We start from the raw sequence: 18,610 nt of genomic DNA, 5'->3' as shown, positions 1-18,610 counted from the left end.
TGGATCGGAAACTCTTCAACAAGGCGTCAGACATGGCGGGAAAGGTGAGTTCGAGTGTTGTGTAGAAATTCTTGTAAATGTTGTAAATGAAATGTTATCGAGAGCTTTTTTCGCCTATTTACATCTTGACGAGCTTGTAGCAATTCTTGGGTGCATTCATGGTCGAAAAAATAGTTTACGGGCGAAGCCATCGCAAGACTTTTTTTATTGCGTAAATATTTGCGATCGACTGTTTTCGCAGGATTCCTCGTCAAATAGAACAATCTTAATGGACTTCAGAAATGGACTTCTAACTTGAACAACGATCCGCGCCTTTTCAAAACGGATATGGCTACGGGTTCAATATTCAAATCATCAATCCATTATTGCATTCGTGAAACGGCTAGCGGGTTCAACAATCAAATAATCAATTCATTATTGCATTCTTGAAACGACTGGCGGGTTTAATATCCAAATGATCAATTCATTAATGTAATTTTGAGGGGTACGCTTCACTTAGTTTGACTGTAAAACAACTTGCCAGTGCGAGTAATTGTAACGGAAAATGAGAAAAGTTCTGGGCTGAAATTCTTAACTGAGTTAAAAACGAAAAGCATCATTGTAAGTCTACTGATTTGGTCAAATGTCTAGATTTCTAGACTTCCAAAATGTTTTAAATACTTCGCACTACAAAAAAAAAACTTTGAGGGAAGATGACAATAATTAGGACATTAATTCCCATTTCCAGCCCTTGTGAATGTTGTAAGACAAGTTCAGGGGCTTCTAAAGTAAAACCTTACCATCCAAATCTTCGCTACGCCTCTTCCGGCATTGTTTGACCACAAAGACGATTATAAGGAGAAGAACGACCACAGCTGCGATAATAATGACCGTGATGAACCAATCGGAGCTATAGGTGGATGAATCTTCCTTCTTAACTGCAATTGAGAGAGAAGTTAAACAGGTTAAGAGTTGAACTCAAATGTAACATTTGATTAGGAGGTCTGATCGTCCGGGTGACTGTATTCCCGAGAAGGACTGCTGTCAGTGGTGGTCACTGACACTTGGAAAACTTTAGCGGTTGTCGTCATCAGAGACGAGTAAAGTGTGGAGAGAGGTTGAAGCAATTTACCATTTTTTTTTTTCACTTCTTTAAAAACAAACCAACTTCACGAGTATCCAATAGAAAGTCAAAGAAGAGAAATGAGCACAGCCATAATCCTTCACTCGCAAGAGTGATCAAGATGTGGTTTCTCCTCACGGTACCCACACACTGACAAGAAGACGGGTGATGAGATTCTCATAAATAACATGGGGATAAATTTATGATAGACAGTAAGGAGAATCACCGCTAAGATCTTAAGAAATAGAGAGAGGGAGCGTTCGGAACCGGACCCGGAAATCTCTTTAAAAAGCAGGCCCAGTTTATTCGAACGAAAAACAGTGAAACGGTAACACGATAAACTCAGAAAAACACCGACAACCTCGAAAACTGCGGCTCAAAAACTGAAAAACTAAAACACGCGCATGCGATAATCGTACGCGTAACTTGCTTACGAAATTTTAAAGCGCGCAAGCTAATTGCGTGTCACGCAAGTTCGGTAACGGTTTTCTTAGCAGAGAGAGAGAAACGCCCTAAAAGGAAATCATAAATTCTCACCAATGTCTACTTTTCCTTCGTCAATGAGGCTTGCAATCGTGGCGTCACTCTCTTCGCTCATTCCGACGTTGTTTCTAGCCACAGTCTTGAATTCATACGTGTCTGGTGACAGATCATCGATCTCAGTCCACCTCCTTGGGAAATGATCTACCCAGGATGTCTCCAGATATTCCTCCCCTTCTGCTGCTAAAAAGGAAAGCAGACAGTTACAGTACCTTCAGATAAATTCGAGACGGAATTAGTTTTCAAGCACATTTAAGGTCTACATTTCAAAATTGCGATTCCAGATTTGAGATCCTGTAGAAAAACAAATTGACGATTTGTTAAGGCTTGAAAGCAGTCCCACGAGGTACTGAATTGAAAAGGTCAAAATACCTTGTCACATGGCCCAATGACGTGGTGTAAGTATACTTGAACTTGCATACAAAGAACAAACCCGTTACCAAGGTCCTCCGGAGGGGACACTGGGAACGAAGGCTTGTGCCGGGGAAAGGTTGTGATTTAACTACTCCTTAGGTAGGGAAAATCACATTTTTGAGGGTGGAGGTGTGTGTAGAGTGAGGGGGGCGGAGGTGGGGAAGGAAAGGGGAACTGGGAAATTTTCTAGGAAAATATTTTTTCCAACTTCAACATCTATTTCTTTTTCCTTTAATCACTGGCTGAGAGGTTATGAAAGATTTTTTACAACACTCCAAACAACCACTGCACAGTAGAAGCGTCTTACTGGATTTTGTCCAACCCCCGATCAGGGATAACATGGACCGTGCTCATCAACCACTTAAAACGAGTCTCAAAAATTGAAAAATTAAAGAAGTAAAAAACGCTATCAAAAAGAACCCAAAATTCTCATAAGATTGTTGAAAGAGGTAGTGCGAAGGAGCATGTGGAGGGTTGACAAGTTCGATCAGAGTTATCACTGCGCCATCATTTTTAGCTGAGAGGCAAAAGGTACAAAGGTATAAAACTATATTAGAGAGGTGCATTTCGTTTACCTTGTTTTCTGTACAAAACTTTGAACTCGTTTGTCCATCCTCCTCCGACAGCAAAGTTGTAGGTTACATTAAACGAGTTCTTCCCTAGTATCTGTTTAACGGTGGGCTTCAGCGGTTTGGCAGGGGCTGAAAACATAGAGAGACAAAGTTTAAGTCTATCATGTACTTTAATCGTCCAGATGAGAGTGGTTTTACAAAAGGTTTCTTTTGGCGACAGTCAGTGACTTTCGAAAACTTGAGCAAAAGCCATGTTAAGTCAAGCTGTGGCGTTGTTTGTCAATCGAATGAAAAATGATAGATCGGTTTTGCCTTTGCTATGTTGGCTGCAATACTTAGTTGGCTGTGATAAGTCAATTTCGATAACTTTTCTGAGTTAAGTCTTTTCTTGGTCCATCGAAAACAAACAAACCAAACAAACAAACCAAACAAACAAACCAAACAAACAAACCAAACACACAAACCAAACAAACTAACCAAACAAACGTACCAACCTAACATACCAACCAATCAACAGCTAAACAAACAAATATATTGACAGAATATCATCACATCGATCTCGATAATTAACTTGTTCTTTATTTAATTATTGAATTAATCTAATAAAGTATTTCCGGCCACACAGATAAAACACGCCAGCTTGGTTTTGAACGTCAGAGTCGGAAAGTTATGGTGAGATGCCACAAAGCTTCATACTTCGTTTCATTTCATTTTCGTTTGTTTATCATTGCTAAGTTTTCCCACCTGATTTCTTTATAGTTGTCGTAGTCCTCCTTAAACCAGGGCCCCATCCCTTGCTAGTTCTTGCTTGCACTTCCACCACATAGCTTGTCTCAAATTTTTTATCTTTCAACAATATTTTACGCACGGTAGCTTCTACTGGTTCCATAGCAAGAACAACAATTTCAGATGAGAGGCCGTCATACTCGGCCCACCCCACTTGGTATCCGATGATAATTCCATTAGGTTCCTGGGGCGGTGTCCACGTGATCAGAAGGAACTCGCCGAAAGCATCAATGAATACGTCTGAAGGCGGACCAGGTTCTGACGAGGACAAAAGTAATTAGAATCACAAAGGTGTACATAAAATGAGTATAAGACAAACTGAATTCACCTTGGCCGTATATGGCCCAAATTCTCCTTTTTCAGAAGAGCACGAGGCAGATATCGAGCCATCTTTATTGAGCAAGATTGGTAGATAAAAGATTTCATCAAATAATTTTTCTCACGCGGAGACCGGCAAAAAGGCAATTCAATGCACAAAATCCCACTCAAGTTACTAAAAAAAAAAAAAAAAAAAGACATAGGATTTGCCTTACCCTGCCCACGGGGGCTCGCGCGGGGCTCGCTTTAACTACAGCACTTCTTCGCCCATATTCACGAGCTTGCGACGAAGAATGCACTCCTAAATAATTATTTCGGTGATAATTGGAGGGATTGAGAAATCACCTGCTCCTCCATAGACACGAGAAGATATCGCTGCGACAATTTTAAAAAAATTTTGTTTTAAGTATTATATGAACTCTTGCGAGGCGATAGTCGTAAAAGAGGACGATGGTATCATTCACGAGGCGCATTATAAGCAAAACCAAAGCAATGGAGGATCACGTTCAACACTGAACCGACAAATGCTTCGAGACATTCAACGTTCTCTTACCACCCTCTGAAGTTTCAAAGGAAATTATGGGACTCGCTGGTCCTTCGCCGCCGGAGTTGAAGGCTTTCACGGCAGCACTGTAAGCTGTGTATGGTTTCAGTCCAGAAATTGTAGCCTCTGTTTTACTCCCCCCTATGACCTCGAATTTTTCGGCAGTACTAGGAATGGCTCGTCTTTTTCTCCTTGAGCTGACTGCGAGACTTTCACCCCAGTAATAAATCTAAAAATTGGAAGTGAAAAAAATTATTGAGGCCCAGTTGATTTATCGAACTTTACACTCGGATGTGCAAAGCCTAATTCCATACTTTACGCAAATGAAAAGATCGATGATTCACTCAAGTTTGACACATCTAATTTTGGTCGACCCTAGGAATTAAGAAGAGTCCATAAAGTAGTTTTAATGGGAAGCGACTTCGATTTAAAAGTTGAACTTTTCATCCGCTGCAACCAGCTTGTGGGGAATCTCGCTAATACGGACGACATCCGAAGGAGTGCACTGGAGCGAGAGTTGGCTGTGAACCCTTTACACACTAACATCAGTATGCATATTCTCCATACCGTTCTCTGTACATTTCCTAAGGTGCAGACGGAGAGAATTTGTTTAACAATCAAGAGTTTCTTTTGTAGGTGATGATTTGCACTATTCTTGCGACCTCAATGTTTGATCCAGAGATGATATTGTAAGGAGAAGTTAGATGCTGGTCACTCTTAACAGTCAAAGTGTTAATGAAGCATCACTTACCCTGTATCCGTCGACACTTCCTCTCTTTACAATGACAGGTTCCCAGCTCAAGGTTACTCCATCGTTAGACACCTTTCCGACTTTAGAACTTTCTGGTTTTACAACTGGGGCGTCTTGACCGGAATACGCGCTTTCCATCGGGCTGGCGGGTCCAAGTCCCTCGTGGTTACCTGCGCCTATCGTGAATTCCCATTGTTGATAGTAACCAGGATTAGACAATTCAAACATATTTACGCCAGGGTCAGCAATTTTTTCATCTATCCATTCAGAGATCCGTCCATTGACTCTTCTGTACTTTAGGGTGTAGTAAAAACCCTCGGCGTTCCACTGGTCTTTTGGTACAGGCTAAGGGTAAGAAACAGGAATGAGCTAAATTTGTAAATGGGTTGATTGGCTGAATGAGTGTGACCCAATGACTGACTCCTAACTGACTGATTGACTGAATGACGGGCGGACTCAGTGATCGACTCTCTGACTAACTGACTGACTGAATAACTGACTGTCTGACTGACTGAATATTTGACTGTCTGACTGACTGACTGACTGAATAACTGACTGTCTGTTTGACTGACTGACTGAATAACTGTCTGACTGACTGACTGACTGAATAATTGACTGTCTGACTGAATGATTGACTGTCTGACTGAATAACTGACTGTCTGACTGAATAACTGACTGTCTGACTGACTGACTGAATAACTGACTGTCTGACTGAATAACTGACTGTCTGACTGAATAACTGACTGTCTGACTGAATAACTGACTGTCTGACTGAATAACTGACTGTCTGACTGAATAACTGACTGTCTGACTGAATAACTGACTGTCTGACTGAATAACTGACTGTCTGACTGAATAACTGACTGACTAGCTAACTGAATGATTGACTAGCTAACTAGCTGATTAACTGACTGACTGATTGACTGACTGACTAACATACTGACTACCTGATTGACTGACTGACTGACCTACTGACTGACTTACTGACTGACTGATTGACTGGCCGACCGACTGACTTACTTACTGACTAACGTACTGACTGACTGATTGACTGACCGACCGACTGACTTACTTACTGACTAACGTACTGACTGACTGATTGACTGACTGAATAACTGACTGAATGACTGACTGACAAGCTAACTGACTGACTGACTAACGTATTGACTGACTGAATAACTGACTGACTGACTGACTGACTGACTTACTTATTGACAGACTGACTTACTGATTAGCTGACTGATTGACTTACTGACTAACTGACAGACTGGTTCAGTGATCAAGCAGCTGACTAACTTACCAAACGTTGGAAACACCCGTATGACTGAAAGTGAATAACGGACCCAAACCAAAAAAAAAAAATTGTGTCGATGACATCGTAAACACACCTTCAAAAGGTCAGAATATTGTGTCGCATTGTTTTACTTACGTCCCAGTAAATGAAGAGCTCATTCGCTTTTCCAGGTACTCCTCTCAAATTAGTTGGGTATATCTCTGGGTCTGTTTATTCAGAATAAAACCAATTAAATTATTTGTTAGGATTAACCCCTCAAATGAAAAGCAGAAGAACAGAACAAAGTATTTTGTAATGAGAATTTTCTTGTGAAATGGATCAATGAAATGAAGGTTGCTCTTAATGATGCAACCAGGACGGAACAGGTCAGTTTAATTATAATTCAGTTAATCAAATACGGAAAACTAGAATGTCTGAGTCGCGAGCAAAAAGGTAAATATCACCAGTACAAATGTCGGTTTTCAGGCCATCCGATGGCTTACGATCCCAAACATCTAGTTTCCACTAGATCACAAGCGACGAAGTTGTAAGCAGTATCAATACTCTGCTCTCTATTCCACTGGTTAAATTATCATCGACTCCGACGTTACTGACTCTTTCCGCAGTTTGGGAAACCACAACAAAAATTTATGTTTAAAAGCGGTACTCTTAATCCCTATGGTATCAACCAACGTTTTTCATTCAACTAATTTATTCTTGTCTTTTCGCGTCACCATTTTCCCACCAAAAATGTAGCTCTATCGTATTGTATATAAACCAAACACACTCCACAATTCCTCTATTCTAACTGACGAAGGACTTGCGCTAAAAGCATTAGCCCTTCGTCAGAGCGATATTCTTAATACATTTGAAGAAAATTTTTTAATCGGTTGGGTTTCACCTCAGCTTAAGTAACTCTACTGTGACGAATTTATATTATAAACTCAATTGATAAAACTAACACACTCCACAACTCCTCTCTTCTAACTGATGAAGGGCTAGCGCTAAAAGCGTTAGCCCTTCGTCAGAGCGATATTCTAAACACAACTGAACACAATTTTTTATCGGCTGGGTTTCACCTCTGCTTAATTAATTCTCTTCGGTGATCAGTTTACATTATCAATGCATTTGATAAAACCAAATTATTCTGTTAAAAAAAAACCCGCCTTACGTTCCCTTCTAACATACCTACGGAGGGTGTGTCACAAGCCCCTTTCGCAGTTGACAGACTAGGGCGGCCCGGTCCATTGTCATTCACTGCCCTAACACGGAAACGCAGACTGGCCCAACCAGGAAGGCTCAGAGAAAAAGACGAAACGTTAGGACTAGTGACACTATCTACGAGTTTGAAGACGGTTGGTTCGTGATTCGATTCTTGATAAATCAGGTAATGAGTGATTGGGGCGTTGTTGGAGGCCACAGGAGTCCATGAAAGGATGGTTGTCCTGTCATCGCAGTCTGTTATTTTGAGATTTTTTGGAGGAGGTGGAACACCTGTGAAAAAAGAAGGAAAAGTTATTTGATAAATTATCGACTCAATACTAAATAGGTACAACGCCGTATCAATTTTATCCCTAATTTTCTAACCATTGCTACCTTTAAAAGGAAGAAAAGAGAAAAATTTTAAGTTGTGGGACTTGCTGCTGTACTAGGATGTTCAGAGACACAATCTTCCAACCTCCCTCGAGGGGGCCCCCTCGAGGTTCGTAAAATTTCCCTTACAGTTCGTCATTAGCTATCCACATTCTTAGGTGGGAGATTAATGTGTCCTGACCACAGCTTATTTCCAAATCATCAAAGACAATAAATTCGGTGATTCAAAGTACCTCTGATGGAAACAATGGCGGACACGCTGTCTTCTGATCTTTTGGGTTCTGGAGTGTATGCTACACACGTGTAAACGCCGGCCTCGTCAACCGTGATGTTAGAGATCCTTAACACATTTTCTGGCTTTGAGCTGTTGACGACTTCAATGCCGTCTTTTTTCCAGATGTACCTCAGCTCCAAGGTGGGATCCGCGGTCGCATAGCATTTTAATTCCACATTTGTACCCTGACTGACCGTCTGGGTTTGTGGTGGTCTCTCAAATATCTTCGTCCTCTCTATCACAGAGCACGAAAAAAAAAAATAGTCAAGATATCTATGAGCCAGTTGAGAAACACCACTTTCTGACATCATAAAGATCGTCGCAGCTAGGAACACAACTTGGTTGGTGTTTGTAAAAATAAAACTTCAAAAAGAGTTAAAAAGTTCTGGATTGGACGATGATGGAGCATACGATACCGCTGCAACGTCTCAACCAACCAAACCTTTAATCTGACGGAGGGCTGTGCATGACGTGAGTTCGTAATAGACTCACGAAGGATATATGCATTTAGCAGAACGAATGACAACCATAAAGTTAGACTGCAAGATAAAGATATCAATGAAGGAAAGATGATCACACCATTTACATAGGTTGAGTAGATTTACTTACCTAGCAAAATTCCCAGAGCTGTTACATTTGCCTTCCCCAGGAAGTTTTCAGCCATACAAGTGTATTTCCCAGCATCGCCATTTTTCACTTTGTCTATGATCAGGGTACCATCTGATTCAAGTCTGTAGCTTGCGTTCTGTTTATCACTAATCGCTACACCGTCCTTAAACCATTTCACTGTTGGTTGCGGCTCACCCTCGGGCTTGCAAGGTAACCGAGCCTGGCTGTCTTTGAACAGGTACACTGGAGGGACTTCCTCGGGGAAATATGGCTTCCGAGCTGAAAAGTGTAATTAAAAATTACTTATTTTTGCGTGCGTGCGTGCGTGCGTGTGTGTGTAATGTGTGCCAGGGCAGCCGGGTTGCATAACTTTAGAGTTACCTAAGCCTGCCAATTTGATCAAAGAGGTCATTAGGAAAATCATTCAGGAGTGAAAGAAATACTGGTTAACCAATAGCAGAGAAAGATGAAACATAAGTCTTATTCGGTAGATACGATGTCCATACTGTTACAGCTAAAATTATGGATAAGGACTGAAAGTATCCTCCTATTTCATTGTGAGTGACTTTGCTCGCGTGCACGTTTGATAAAGCAACCAAAATATAGCAGCTTTCTCAAGACTCCACATGTGATTTCTTTCGATTATTCTTTTTCGAAAAGTTTTTTTTTTCAAAATTTGAGATGGAAAACTCAAGGTACGGCTTATCTGCGAGTGGAGTTTACCGCAGGTGTTGAGGGTGTATTAGCTTTTAAACTACAGTTAATCAAACATCATACCATCCACTTTAATATATATTGAAAATTCTGTTCCATTTCCTGCCCTGTTGATGGGTACACAGGTATACCGACCGCTCCTTTGTAGCTGAACTTCATAAATACCACTAATGCTGCTTCCAAGCTGCAATTGGTCGCGGTAAAATTTGTACACCTCCACAGTTGGACGTGATTCCGCTGTACAGGTGAACTTTACCGAGCTGCCAAATTTGACAGGCTCGGTGACGGCTGGAGTCACTGATAGACGGGTTTTTTCTGGTTTGACTGCAATAAAGCGAGCACAAGGTTAGCAGAACGCTTATTATATATGAACAAAAGTTATTAAAAAAGCTGTTTTTTTCCAAGAGCATCTCAAGGGCGGGAATCTTAAAATACGCAAACCTGTTTGGCTAATCACACGCTAATCTCATAACTGGTTCAGTTTTTTACAATACGGAACACCGTCCGGAGTTTTTCCCGCACCATTCACGGCAAAGAGGAAAAATCAAAACAGTAGAAAATAATGAATACGTTATTTACCGGTCTAGGTCGGTCCGTCTGGGAAAAAAGTGTGCCTTTGGTCGTCAGTACGAGGCCGCACTCAAGACCTTGGGTACAGTTTTTTTGAAAAAAAAAAAACAAAAACAAAAACAAAAACAAAAACAAAAACAAAAACAAAAACAAAAACAATTCCGCTCTTACAGTGTACTTCGAGATTGCCACTAGCTTTGGCAGTCGCGTTAAAAATGTTTTCCGCTGAACACCAGTACTGTCCAGATTGATTTCTGCTCGCTGTAAATCTCAGAATGTCTCCTGAAGCCACAACCACCCCATCTTTATACCATGTGAGATTTGGAGTTGGGTTCCCTGTGGCACTGCAACGGAATGACGCGACGTGGCCCTCAATGACAGAGTGAGACTTTGGGGTTACCGCACAACTTGGTGGGACTAGAAAAAAAAAAGGTATACCGCAAAAAGAAACAAAAAATGTTATCCGCTGTATGACTCCTTCAGATGAATGTATGACCAGGATATATACTGTGAATGTCGTTGGACTCCAAGCTCTTATACTTTCTTGACAATATAAACGCCAAACGCTTCGGTTCTGATTTAAGGCTCAGTCAAAATATGTATGTTCGAAAAAACTAAGCCACACTATGATAATTTTGGAAAATTAGGCTCGAATGTTTCATTTGGTCAAGAAGAACTCAGCGATAATCTTTTTGTTAAAAAAACTTTGTTTAGGTTTTACTTAGAACACTTTTCTCGGACTTTTCGGTCGACTTTCGTAAACTAAAAACCAAAGTAATCAGAAAAGACGATAAAAATCCCAAGACCTGATTGTTAATTCTCCCCTCTGGCTGCAACACATTTCTTTGTTAATCAGTTACGAGAATTTGGCGTTAGATCAAGACATCAACTTCTACCTGATAAGTTTGAGTATTCTCATTACCTGTTTGCTGGATCATGTATTGATATTATAGGGAGAAGTTACAGGTTAATCACTGCTGGGAGTTTAAGGGTCAAGGTAAATGATAGCCGGCCTCGACCGCGAAAAACATGACTGATTAAGTTACTATCAGTTTTTGACACTCAAACGAAATAATGTTTTCAGCCCAGAAGACCGCAATTTAAGCTTCTTTGTATCTACAGACAATTTCTTCCAAAAAAAAAAAATACATACATTGGACATCAAGCGAGGCACTTGTATTGACAGCGACACCCAATCCATTCTCCGCAGAACACCAGTATGTTCCAGATTGAGTTCTGTTAGCCGAAAATTTGAAGGTCTCCCCAGAAGCAACAGTACTCCCATCTTTAAACCAAGTTATTGTTGGTGCCGGGTTTCCAGTGGCACTGCATTGGAGTGTGGTTTCATCTCCTTCGTTAACAGTTTGGCTAACTGGTTTTGAGGTAAAACTGGGAGAAACTGTAAAATACATATACAATGTTTAATTTCTGTGGTCTAGGACAGTTAGCTATAATTTTTACTGAAGCTTCTTTTGTAATAACTCCCTACCAAGGCTATGAAAAATTAGGACGAAAAAAAAATGGCAAGCGCAAAATAACTAAGAAGAGAGTGGACTGGACCCGACAATAAAAGGGAAGCTGTATGTAAGCGATACACGAAGACATAACTTTGAAAAAGCAAAATGGTTGCATCCTCATTTTGTGGCGCAGAAAGCATCCTGTGACACTTGGCTGCGACTCGTCTGGGGTACAGATCACAACGAAAGTTTGCCATGTGAGCCTTTTTTTAAAATTCACAATTCGTGTATATGCAACAGAAGTGGAGGCTAGAAAAGGGTGAAAAACTTTCAATCTGGGTCCAACTTGTACTTTTGATCACAGCGATAAACCCATGGTGGCAAGCTTGTTTTGGAGGCAACAAATCACCATTCAAACAAACGGCACAAAGTAGCCGGAGATAACGAACGAAGTCATACTTACATTGCACTTCAAGATTGACACTTGCGTTAACAGTCTTAAGATCATTCTTGGCCAAGCACCAATATTTTCCTGACTGATTTCGTGACGTTTTCAAGCTCAGTATGTTTCCTACTGTCACAGTCTTTCCATCTTTTACCCATACAATATCTGGCACAGGATTACCAATGGCATAACAGTTGAATGTGACCATAGCACCCTCAACAACAATCTGATCATTTGGTCTTGTGGTAAAACTTGGTCCATCTAGTTAAGAAAAAAAAGGATGACACATCGGTCAAACATTGAGCATGCGCAAATGGATCAGTTTTTGCCGGCCGCGTGCCCTTTTTCCCGCGCAAAATAATTTTAAACAATCTGAATCGCGCAAAAGTTACACAAATAAAACTGTGGAAAAAAAGGCAGGGAAAAAATTTTGCGTACATGAAATTCATCTAGTGTAGGATGTTCTGTTGAATCATAGTCTTGTTTTGTTGTTGTTACCAACAATACCATGCGTGCTCCGCCCTCCTTGTGGCTTCAACGTTAGTCTAGACACAACAGTGTCTCCAGTGTGCAGGATGACGACCTCGTATTTTAACAACAGGAGAAAGTCTCATATTTCATGAACTATGTAAAGGAAAGTTGTATCATCTCTCTTTTTGACTTGCTTAATAACGTTAGCAAAAGGTGGATGTTAATCTAACAAATTACTTATTTCCTTAATGTTTTTTGATAGAAATCATCATCGAGTTATTTCATGCTAAAAGTCGCAAAAATTTACATAACATCTGTAATGCAGTTCGGAACCGTGTCTCAAAGGCAGTTTTCTTTTCTTTTTTTTAAGGGGCAAATATCAGGTTTTGTTCGTTTTACACCACACTTCCATGCAATTAACTGCCTCATGTTTTGAACTCACACAACACATCAAGGCTAGCAGTTGCTTTGATATCCGCAGTCAAACCGTTCTCCGCCAGACACAGGTATGGTCCTGAATCATTCCTCCTCGCTTCAAACGTTAGCATACCACCCGATGCCACAGCATTTTCATCTTTGACCCATTTTATGTTCGGTGTTGGGTTACCATTTGCGGCGCAATGGAAACTGACACTATTGCCCTCAGTTACGGTTTGGTCTACTGGCTTGGTTGTAAATTCTGGTGGAACTGTTGGGAATAATATTGTTAGTGCGACTCTCGATCGCATGCTGCATAACAGAAATTATAGGAATACTACTGTCAATCGGAAGAAAGGAAAACACCTTAAGAGGTCTACGAGAACTCTTAGCGAACACATGTAGCAGGTCTCGGGCGTTGGTGTCATAAGGAAAAATCCGATTGAACAAGCCGTGTTACCTAGACGCGATTTATTTTAGGTTTTGCATCTTTTTTGACGGAAGGAAGTACCGCAACCAGATTTCTACAGCAACCACTTACAAAGGAAAACTAACACAAACCAAAATTATTGCAAATTAGGCACAGAAATGTGCGTGCCTTACGTCAATCCTCCAATCACCTTAACGCCTGTAGAGATACACAATTTCCAACCGTCAAACCTTCTTGAAAAAGTGTTGCAGTGACATCTCATTTTCAAATTTGCACGAATTTAACCGTGTACTTTCTCTTCATGAGATTTTTTTTTCAGCTAATAAATTTGTCATTTCGGTCATCATTTTGGGGAAGGTTTTATAGGCATCTTTGTTGAACAGGAAGGGAGCCGTACGCTTAGCGCTGAGTTAAGGTACTTACACTGTACATCAAGATTTGCACTAGCAATGGCATTAGGACTCAGTCCATTCTTTGCTAAACACAAGTATTCCCCAGACTGAGTCCTGTTTGTTTCAAAGCTTAGTGTGTTTCCTTGAGCAACAGTCACCCCATCCCTTATCCATGTAATCTTTGGGGTTGGATTTCCTGTGGCATTACAATAGAAGGTTGCCATGGTACCCTCAGTGACAGTCTTGTTAATAGGTTTGGAGGCAAAACTTGGTGGAACTATGACAAAGAACAACAAAAAAAGACATTTCTATTTCACGACACGTAAAAATACAGAACACTGATTAAGCTATTTTACTTATCACTATTCCTCTTGTGTTAACCAATTTACAATACTCAACTTTAGATAAAGACTGACGCCTAAAATTATCTAGACGTATTCGCTAACATAGCCTTTGATATCCTTAATAAAAGAAATTTTTTTAAGTAACCCGATCTGGCTTTGGTCCTATTCGGTGCGAAAGCCCTTTCCTGAAATAATGTCTCAAAAATGGTATATTTACGTGAAAAATAAATTAACGTGCAAATTAATTTACAAGATTTAAGACAGCCTTTATGATTGTCGCAAATTTTCATGGTAAAAAAGTCATTAAGAGCTGACGTAGATCTCTGTTGCAGTCCGGAACCGTGTTTCAAGCGCGTGTTTCTTTTTTTCGTGAGGCACGAATATAGGTGAAAGTAATTTTTCCAAGTATGATTTAGCGTGATTTGATCGCTGTCAATCCTACTTTCATGTAAATAATTGCCATGTGTTTGATACTCACACAGCACATCAAGGTTAGCACTTGCTTTGACTTCCTCATCCACACCATTCTCCACCACACACAGATATGGTCCTGAATGATTCCTATTTGCTTCAAACGTCAGTGTACCCCCCACGGCCACAGTCGCTTCACCTTTCACCCATTTTATTTTAGGTGCAGGATTACCGTTTGCAGCGCAGTGAAACGTGACTTCGTTGCCTTCCGTTATAGTTTGGTCAGCGGGCTTGATAGCAAGTTCTGGTGGAACTGTAAGGTATAATAATGTTAGTGCGATTTTCGGTATACTGACGCAAACAAAAGTCTTAAATGATCATGACAGCCAATAAGGAAACAGAGATAAACCACGAGGAGCCATAAAGTAGTCAAAATGACTGTAAATATATAAAAACCATACATGTAAACTGCGAAGAAACAAATAAATATGCGAGCGATCTTCGCAGTAATGAACACTGCTAAAGCAGTAGTGAAAAATTTAGGCCTATGCGGGATTTGAACCCATGACCTCTACGATACCGATGCAGTGCTCTAACGTTTTCCCTGCTAATTCAAAACTGTTCATTACTGTTAAATTCGTTCACATATTTGTCTGAAGAAAGATATTTCCGAATCAGTCTGGCTCGGTGGAATTGTAAACAAAACAGAATTCTGTTAATAGTAAATCCTGGGCATACCTGACATTTTCAGTAAGCAATATTTGAAGCATGGACTTTCTTTATTTGTGGGTGATTTTATTTTTCATGTTTCCTATTTCGGTCGCCATCCAGGAGAAAGTGCTATGGATAATCTTTATGAAAACGAGGAGAAATTTGCATCTACTAATGCATACACGCTACTCACACAGCACGTCAAGATTTGCACTAGCACTGGCAATAGGACTCAGTTCATTGTCCCTTTAGCACTAAGTAGAGGTACTTACACTGTACATCAAGATTTGCACTAGCACTGGCATTAGGACTCAGTCCATTCTTTGCTAAACACAAGTATTCCCCAGACTGAGTCCTGTTTGTTTCAAAGCTTAGTGTGTTTCCTTGAGCAACGGTCACCCCATCCCTCATCCATATAATCTTCGGAGTTGGATTTCCTGTGGCATTACAATAGAAGGTTGCCATGGTACCCTCAGTGACAGTCTTGTTGACCGGCTTAGTGTCAACAGTTGGTGAAACTGTAAATCAAAATAGAAAAGATGACCTCAATACATTCTTTCTATTTTTCCCTCCAATTTTATATTAAGGTATTTTGCTCAAATCCATAGCCTTTGGTAGCCACAGAAGGCTCAAGTTTTCAAGAAACGTGTACCGGCTTAGTCGCAATTGGATCCTTGAATTCCTTCTCGGCGTACTGTCTACTGTATGGTATACTTCGTCGGCGCAATGTTTGTGAAATTTTGCTGACTCATAAATGAGTTATGCAGCTCGGAAAATAAGAAAACCCAGACTTGTTTTACCTTTTTTTTTTTCAATTTGTCCTTACTTTCCTTTCTTCCTTTTTGGAAAGTTTGTCTACCAATTTCAATAATCATCAAGCATTGACACTCTGCATGTATATGACCTGAATACATCTCTCGTACCCAGTACTCTGTCGTCAGAGATTCAAAAATGCTTTTCCAACACTTACACAGAACATTGAGCAAAGCACTGGCGTTGACAGTCAAGCCCAACTCGTTCCTTGCCATACACCAGTACTTTCCGGATTGATCCTTGCTAGTTTCAAAGCTCAGTTTGTCCCCTTGACTCACAGCCTCCCCATCTTTTATCCAACTCACAACTGGAGGTGGGTTTCCAGTGGCACTACAATGGAATTCTGCCGTTTCACCTTCCCTCACAGTTTGGTCGCTTGGTGTGGTAGTGAGGCTCAGAGGATCTGAAAGGGATCATTGCGTTACGTTTTTAACGATGAAACTAAAGCACTTTAGTATGTTCTACTATAAAACGTGGAAAGATCCTGCGTTTATCAAAATAGCTGTCATACGTCTACGCGTATGCGAAAGGCCAACATGGCAACTGATCGAACGTTCAGAGAAACATAAGCAGTAACAAAAGCTTAAACCTTTGCGAAACAAAGTTTATTCAATTACAAGTATATTTTAGATTCACAGGTGGCATATGACTCGACCGAGGTCGTAAGGGAGCGTTCTTCCCCCTCATTCCAATCCTTACTCACAAAATCATTGATTTTCACGATTAAAAGTAAGGTTTCATTTCTCATAGTTACAGTGGACCTTACGGCAATCACTTACGTTAGCAGCTTTATCTATACCATTGTCGGCCGAACACCAGTATTTTCCCAAAATCATTCATTTTCACGTTTTAAAGTAAGTTTTTTCTCTTCATACTTACAGTGGACATTTAGATAAGCACTTGCGTTAGCAGCTTTATCTATGCCATTGTCAGCCGAACACCAGTATTTTCCAGATTGATTCCTTCTTGTTTCAAAACTCAGTGTTTCTCCTGATCCCACAGTCTTCCCATCTTTTATCCATGTTATCTCTGGGACTGGGTTCCCAGTGGCCGTACAGTGGAATGTTGCCGTTTCACCCTCAAATATGGTCTTGTTCGTTGGTGTTTTGACTAAACTTGGTGAAACTGAAACCAGACAAATCATAGTTATCATAAACTTGTGGATATCATAAACTATATATACGAACAATCTTTATGATTCCAAGCATCTTTGTTCACCATCTTGAGGACCTAATACTCTAGGTAAATTCTCTTCGACTACACTACTCAAAAATTGCCAAGCCATGGAGACCACAGTAACACTTCCTTTTAAAACTTTCATGCCTCGTTAGGGAGTCATCAGAAGTATCTTGCAGTCACTATGAAGTGATATCGAAGATACACACCATTCATTACAGGATAAACCTGCCTCAATAATTTTCTAGGTTGCTGTATCGTGATGATATGTCGCTTGCTCTAGGAAATATCAGCGTACATATATTCCGCTGCTATGATATATCGACGAAATTCTACTGAAGAACCTCCCAGTCGGTATCTCGTTAAATTATCGTTGTAAAGCGTTTCGTTTATGTGAAATATATATACGGGCGATATATCGGAAGAGCAAAGCGCCAAACTCCACGGCTACTGTATGCGTTACATTTTCACAGAACTGCATAATTTCTCGACTTACATTGCACATCAAGTTTCACGCTGGTAGTGATATTAACACTCAGTCCATAAACAACTGCACACAAGTATACTCCTGACTGATTCCTGTCAACCGATGTAAACCTTAAGGTTTCTCCTAAGCCCACAGTCTTCCCATCCTTTATCCATGTAACCTCTGGAGTTGGGTTTCCAGTAGCACTGCATTTGAAAGTGACTCCATCGCCTTCTTTGATGGTTTGATCCTCTGGAGTTGATGTAAAACTCACTGGATCTGTAAGATTAAAGAAATGAAATGATCACTAGAAATAAAAAAAATCAAGAATCATTAGGAGTGTATAATTTTGTGGATCTCCAGATCACAACCCTCAGAATTGTTACAGTTTCTGACAAAGCAGCAGCCATTTCAGACTGTGAACAGTCCCCCTCGAAACAAAGCTATCGTAAATAGTACCAACTGTTTCAGATCACATGCTCGTTCTATGCTCCTGATCACTGGAGACGCGCGGAACTTTCAGAAGAGAGAAACTAGGAATGAGCTAAGCTCGACAGTTGTTAAGGGAAACAGCAAATCTTTCCTTCCCAAACTCTCGCTGTTTCTTCCCCGATAAATCTGCTTACTATCTATCACTTGATTACTTACATTGGACATCAAGATGGACGCTGGCATTGACAGTCACATTTAATCCGTTCTCTGCAGAACACCAGTACTCTCCAGATTGATTCCTGTTCGCTTCAAAGCTCAGAGTTTCTCCTTCAGTCACAGTCTTTCCATCTTTTGACCAAGTTATCTTTGGAGATGGGTTCCCTGACGCATTACAGTAGAATGTTGTTTTGGTTCCCTCGATCACTGTCTGGTCAGCTGGTGTTGAGATTAAACTTGGTGCAACTGAATATGAAAGAAATAATAAATTAAATAGTCGATCACAACTTTCCACAATATTTCAATTCCAACAGTATCTTAAGTTTATGGTTTTGGGTTCAGGCCTTCAAAGGCTCATCTTGTTTTCGT

General features: G+C 40.4%; 1 protein-coding gene across 6 annotated transcripts in view; it reads right to left on the bottom strand.

The window, feature by feature from the left end:
• LOC111319963 (hemicentin-2-like) overlaps positions 1–18,610 on the bottom strand; it is a 95,562-nt gene that overhangs the window by 2,661 nt on the left and 74,291 nt on the right. For 2 of the 6 annotated variants that reach the window (XM_088761376.1, XM_088761378.1), the window contains 22 exons: positions 18,242–18,487; positions 17,624–17,872; positions 16,831–17,076; positions 16,109–16,354; positions 15,411–15,656; positions 14,495–14,740; positions 13,704–13,949; positions 12,876–13,121; positions 11,981–12,223; positions 11,214–11,459; positions 10,232–10,477; positions 9,554–9,814; positions 8,777–9,055; positions 8,127–8,402; positions 7,489–7,794; positions 6,457–6,527; positions 5,028–5,372; positions 4,286–4,505; positions 3,373–3,672; positions 2,632–2,757; positions 1,640–1,825; positions 780–917 (listed from right to left, as the gene is read on the bottom strand). In XM_088761376.1, the coding sequence (XP_088617502.1) occupies positions 780–917; positions 1,640–1,825; positions 2,632–2,757; positions 3,373–3,672; positions 4,286–4,505; positions 5,028–5,372; positions 6,457–6,527; positions 7,489–7,794; positions 8,127–8,402; positions 8,777–9,055; positions 9,554–9,814; positions 10,232–10,477; positions 11,214–11,459; positions 11,981–12,223; positions 12,876–13,121; positions 13,704–13,949; positions 14,495–14,740; positions 15,411–15,656; positions 16,109–16,354; positions 16,831–17,076; positions 17,624–17,872; positions 18,242–18,487 (5,214 nt within the window). The remainder of the gene's footprint in view (positions 1–779; positions 918–1,639; positions 1,826–2,631; positions 2,758–3,372; positions 3,673–4,285; positions 4,506–5,027; positions 5,373–6,456; positions 6,528–7,488; positions 7,795–8,126; positions 8,403–8,776; positions 9,056–9,553; positions 9,815–10,231; positions 10,478–11,213; positions 11,460–11,980; positions 12,224–12,875; positions 13,122–13,703; positions 13,950–14,494; positions 14,741–15,410; positions 15,657–16,108; positions 16,355–16,830; positions 17,077–17,623; positions 17,873–18,241; positions 18,488–18,610) is intronic. The other 4 variants (XM_088761377.1, XM_088761380.1, XM_088761379.1 and 1 more) reach the window with 4 other exon arrangements.

This window comes from Stylophora pistillata, chromosome 5, assembly GCF_964205215.1.
Source record: "Stylophora pistillata chromosome 5, jaStyPist1.2, whole genome shotgun sequence".
Lineage (NCBI taxonomy): Eukaryota > Metazoa > Cnidaria > Anthozoa > Scleractinia > Pocilloporidae > Stylophora > Stylophora pistillata.
This window is presented reverse-complemented; position numbering and strand designations above follow the sequence as displayed.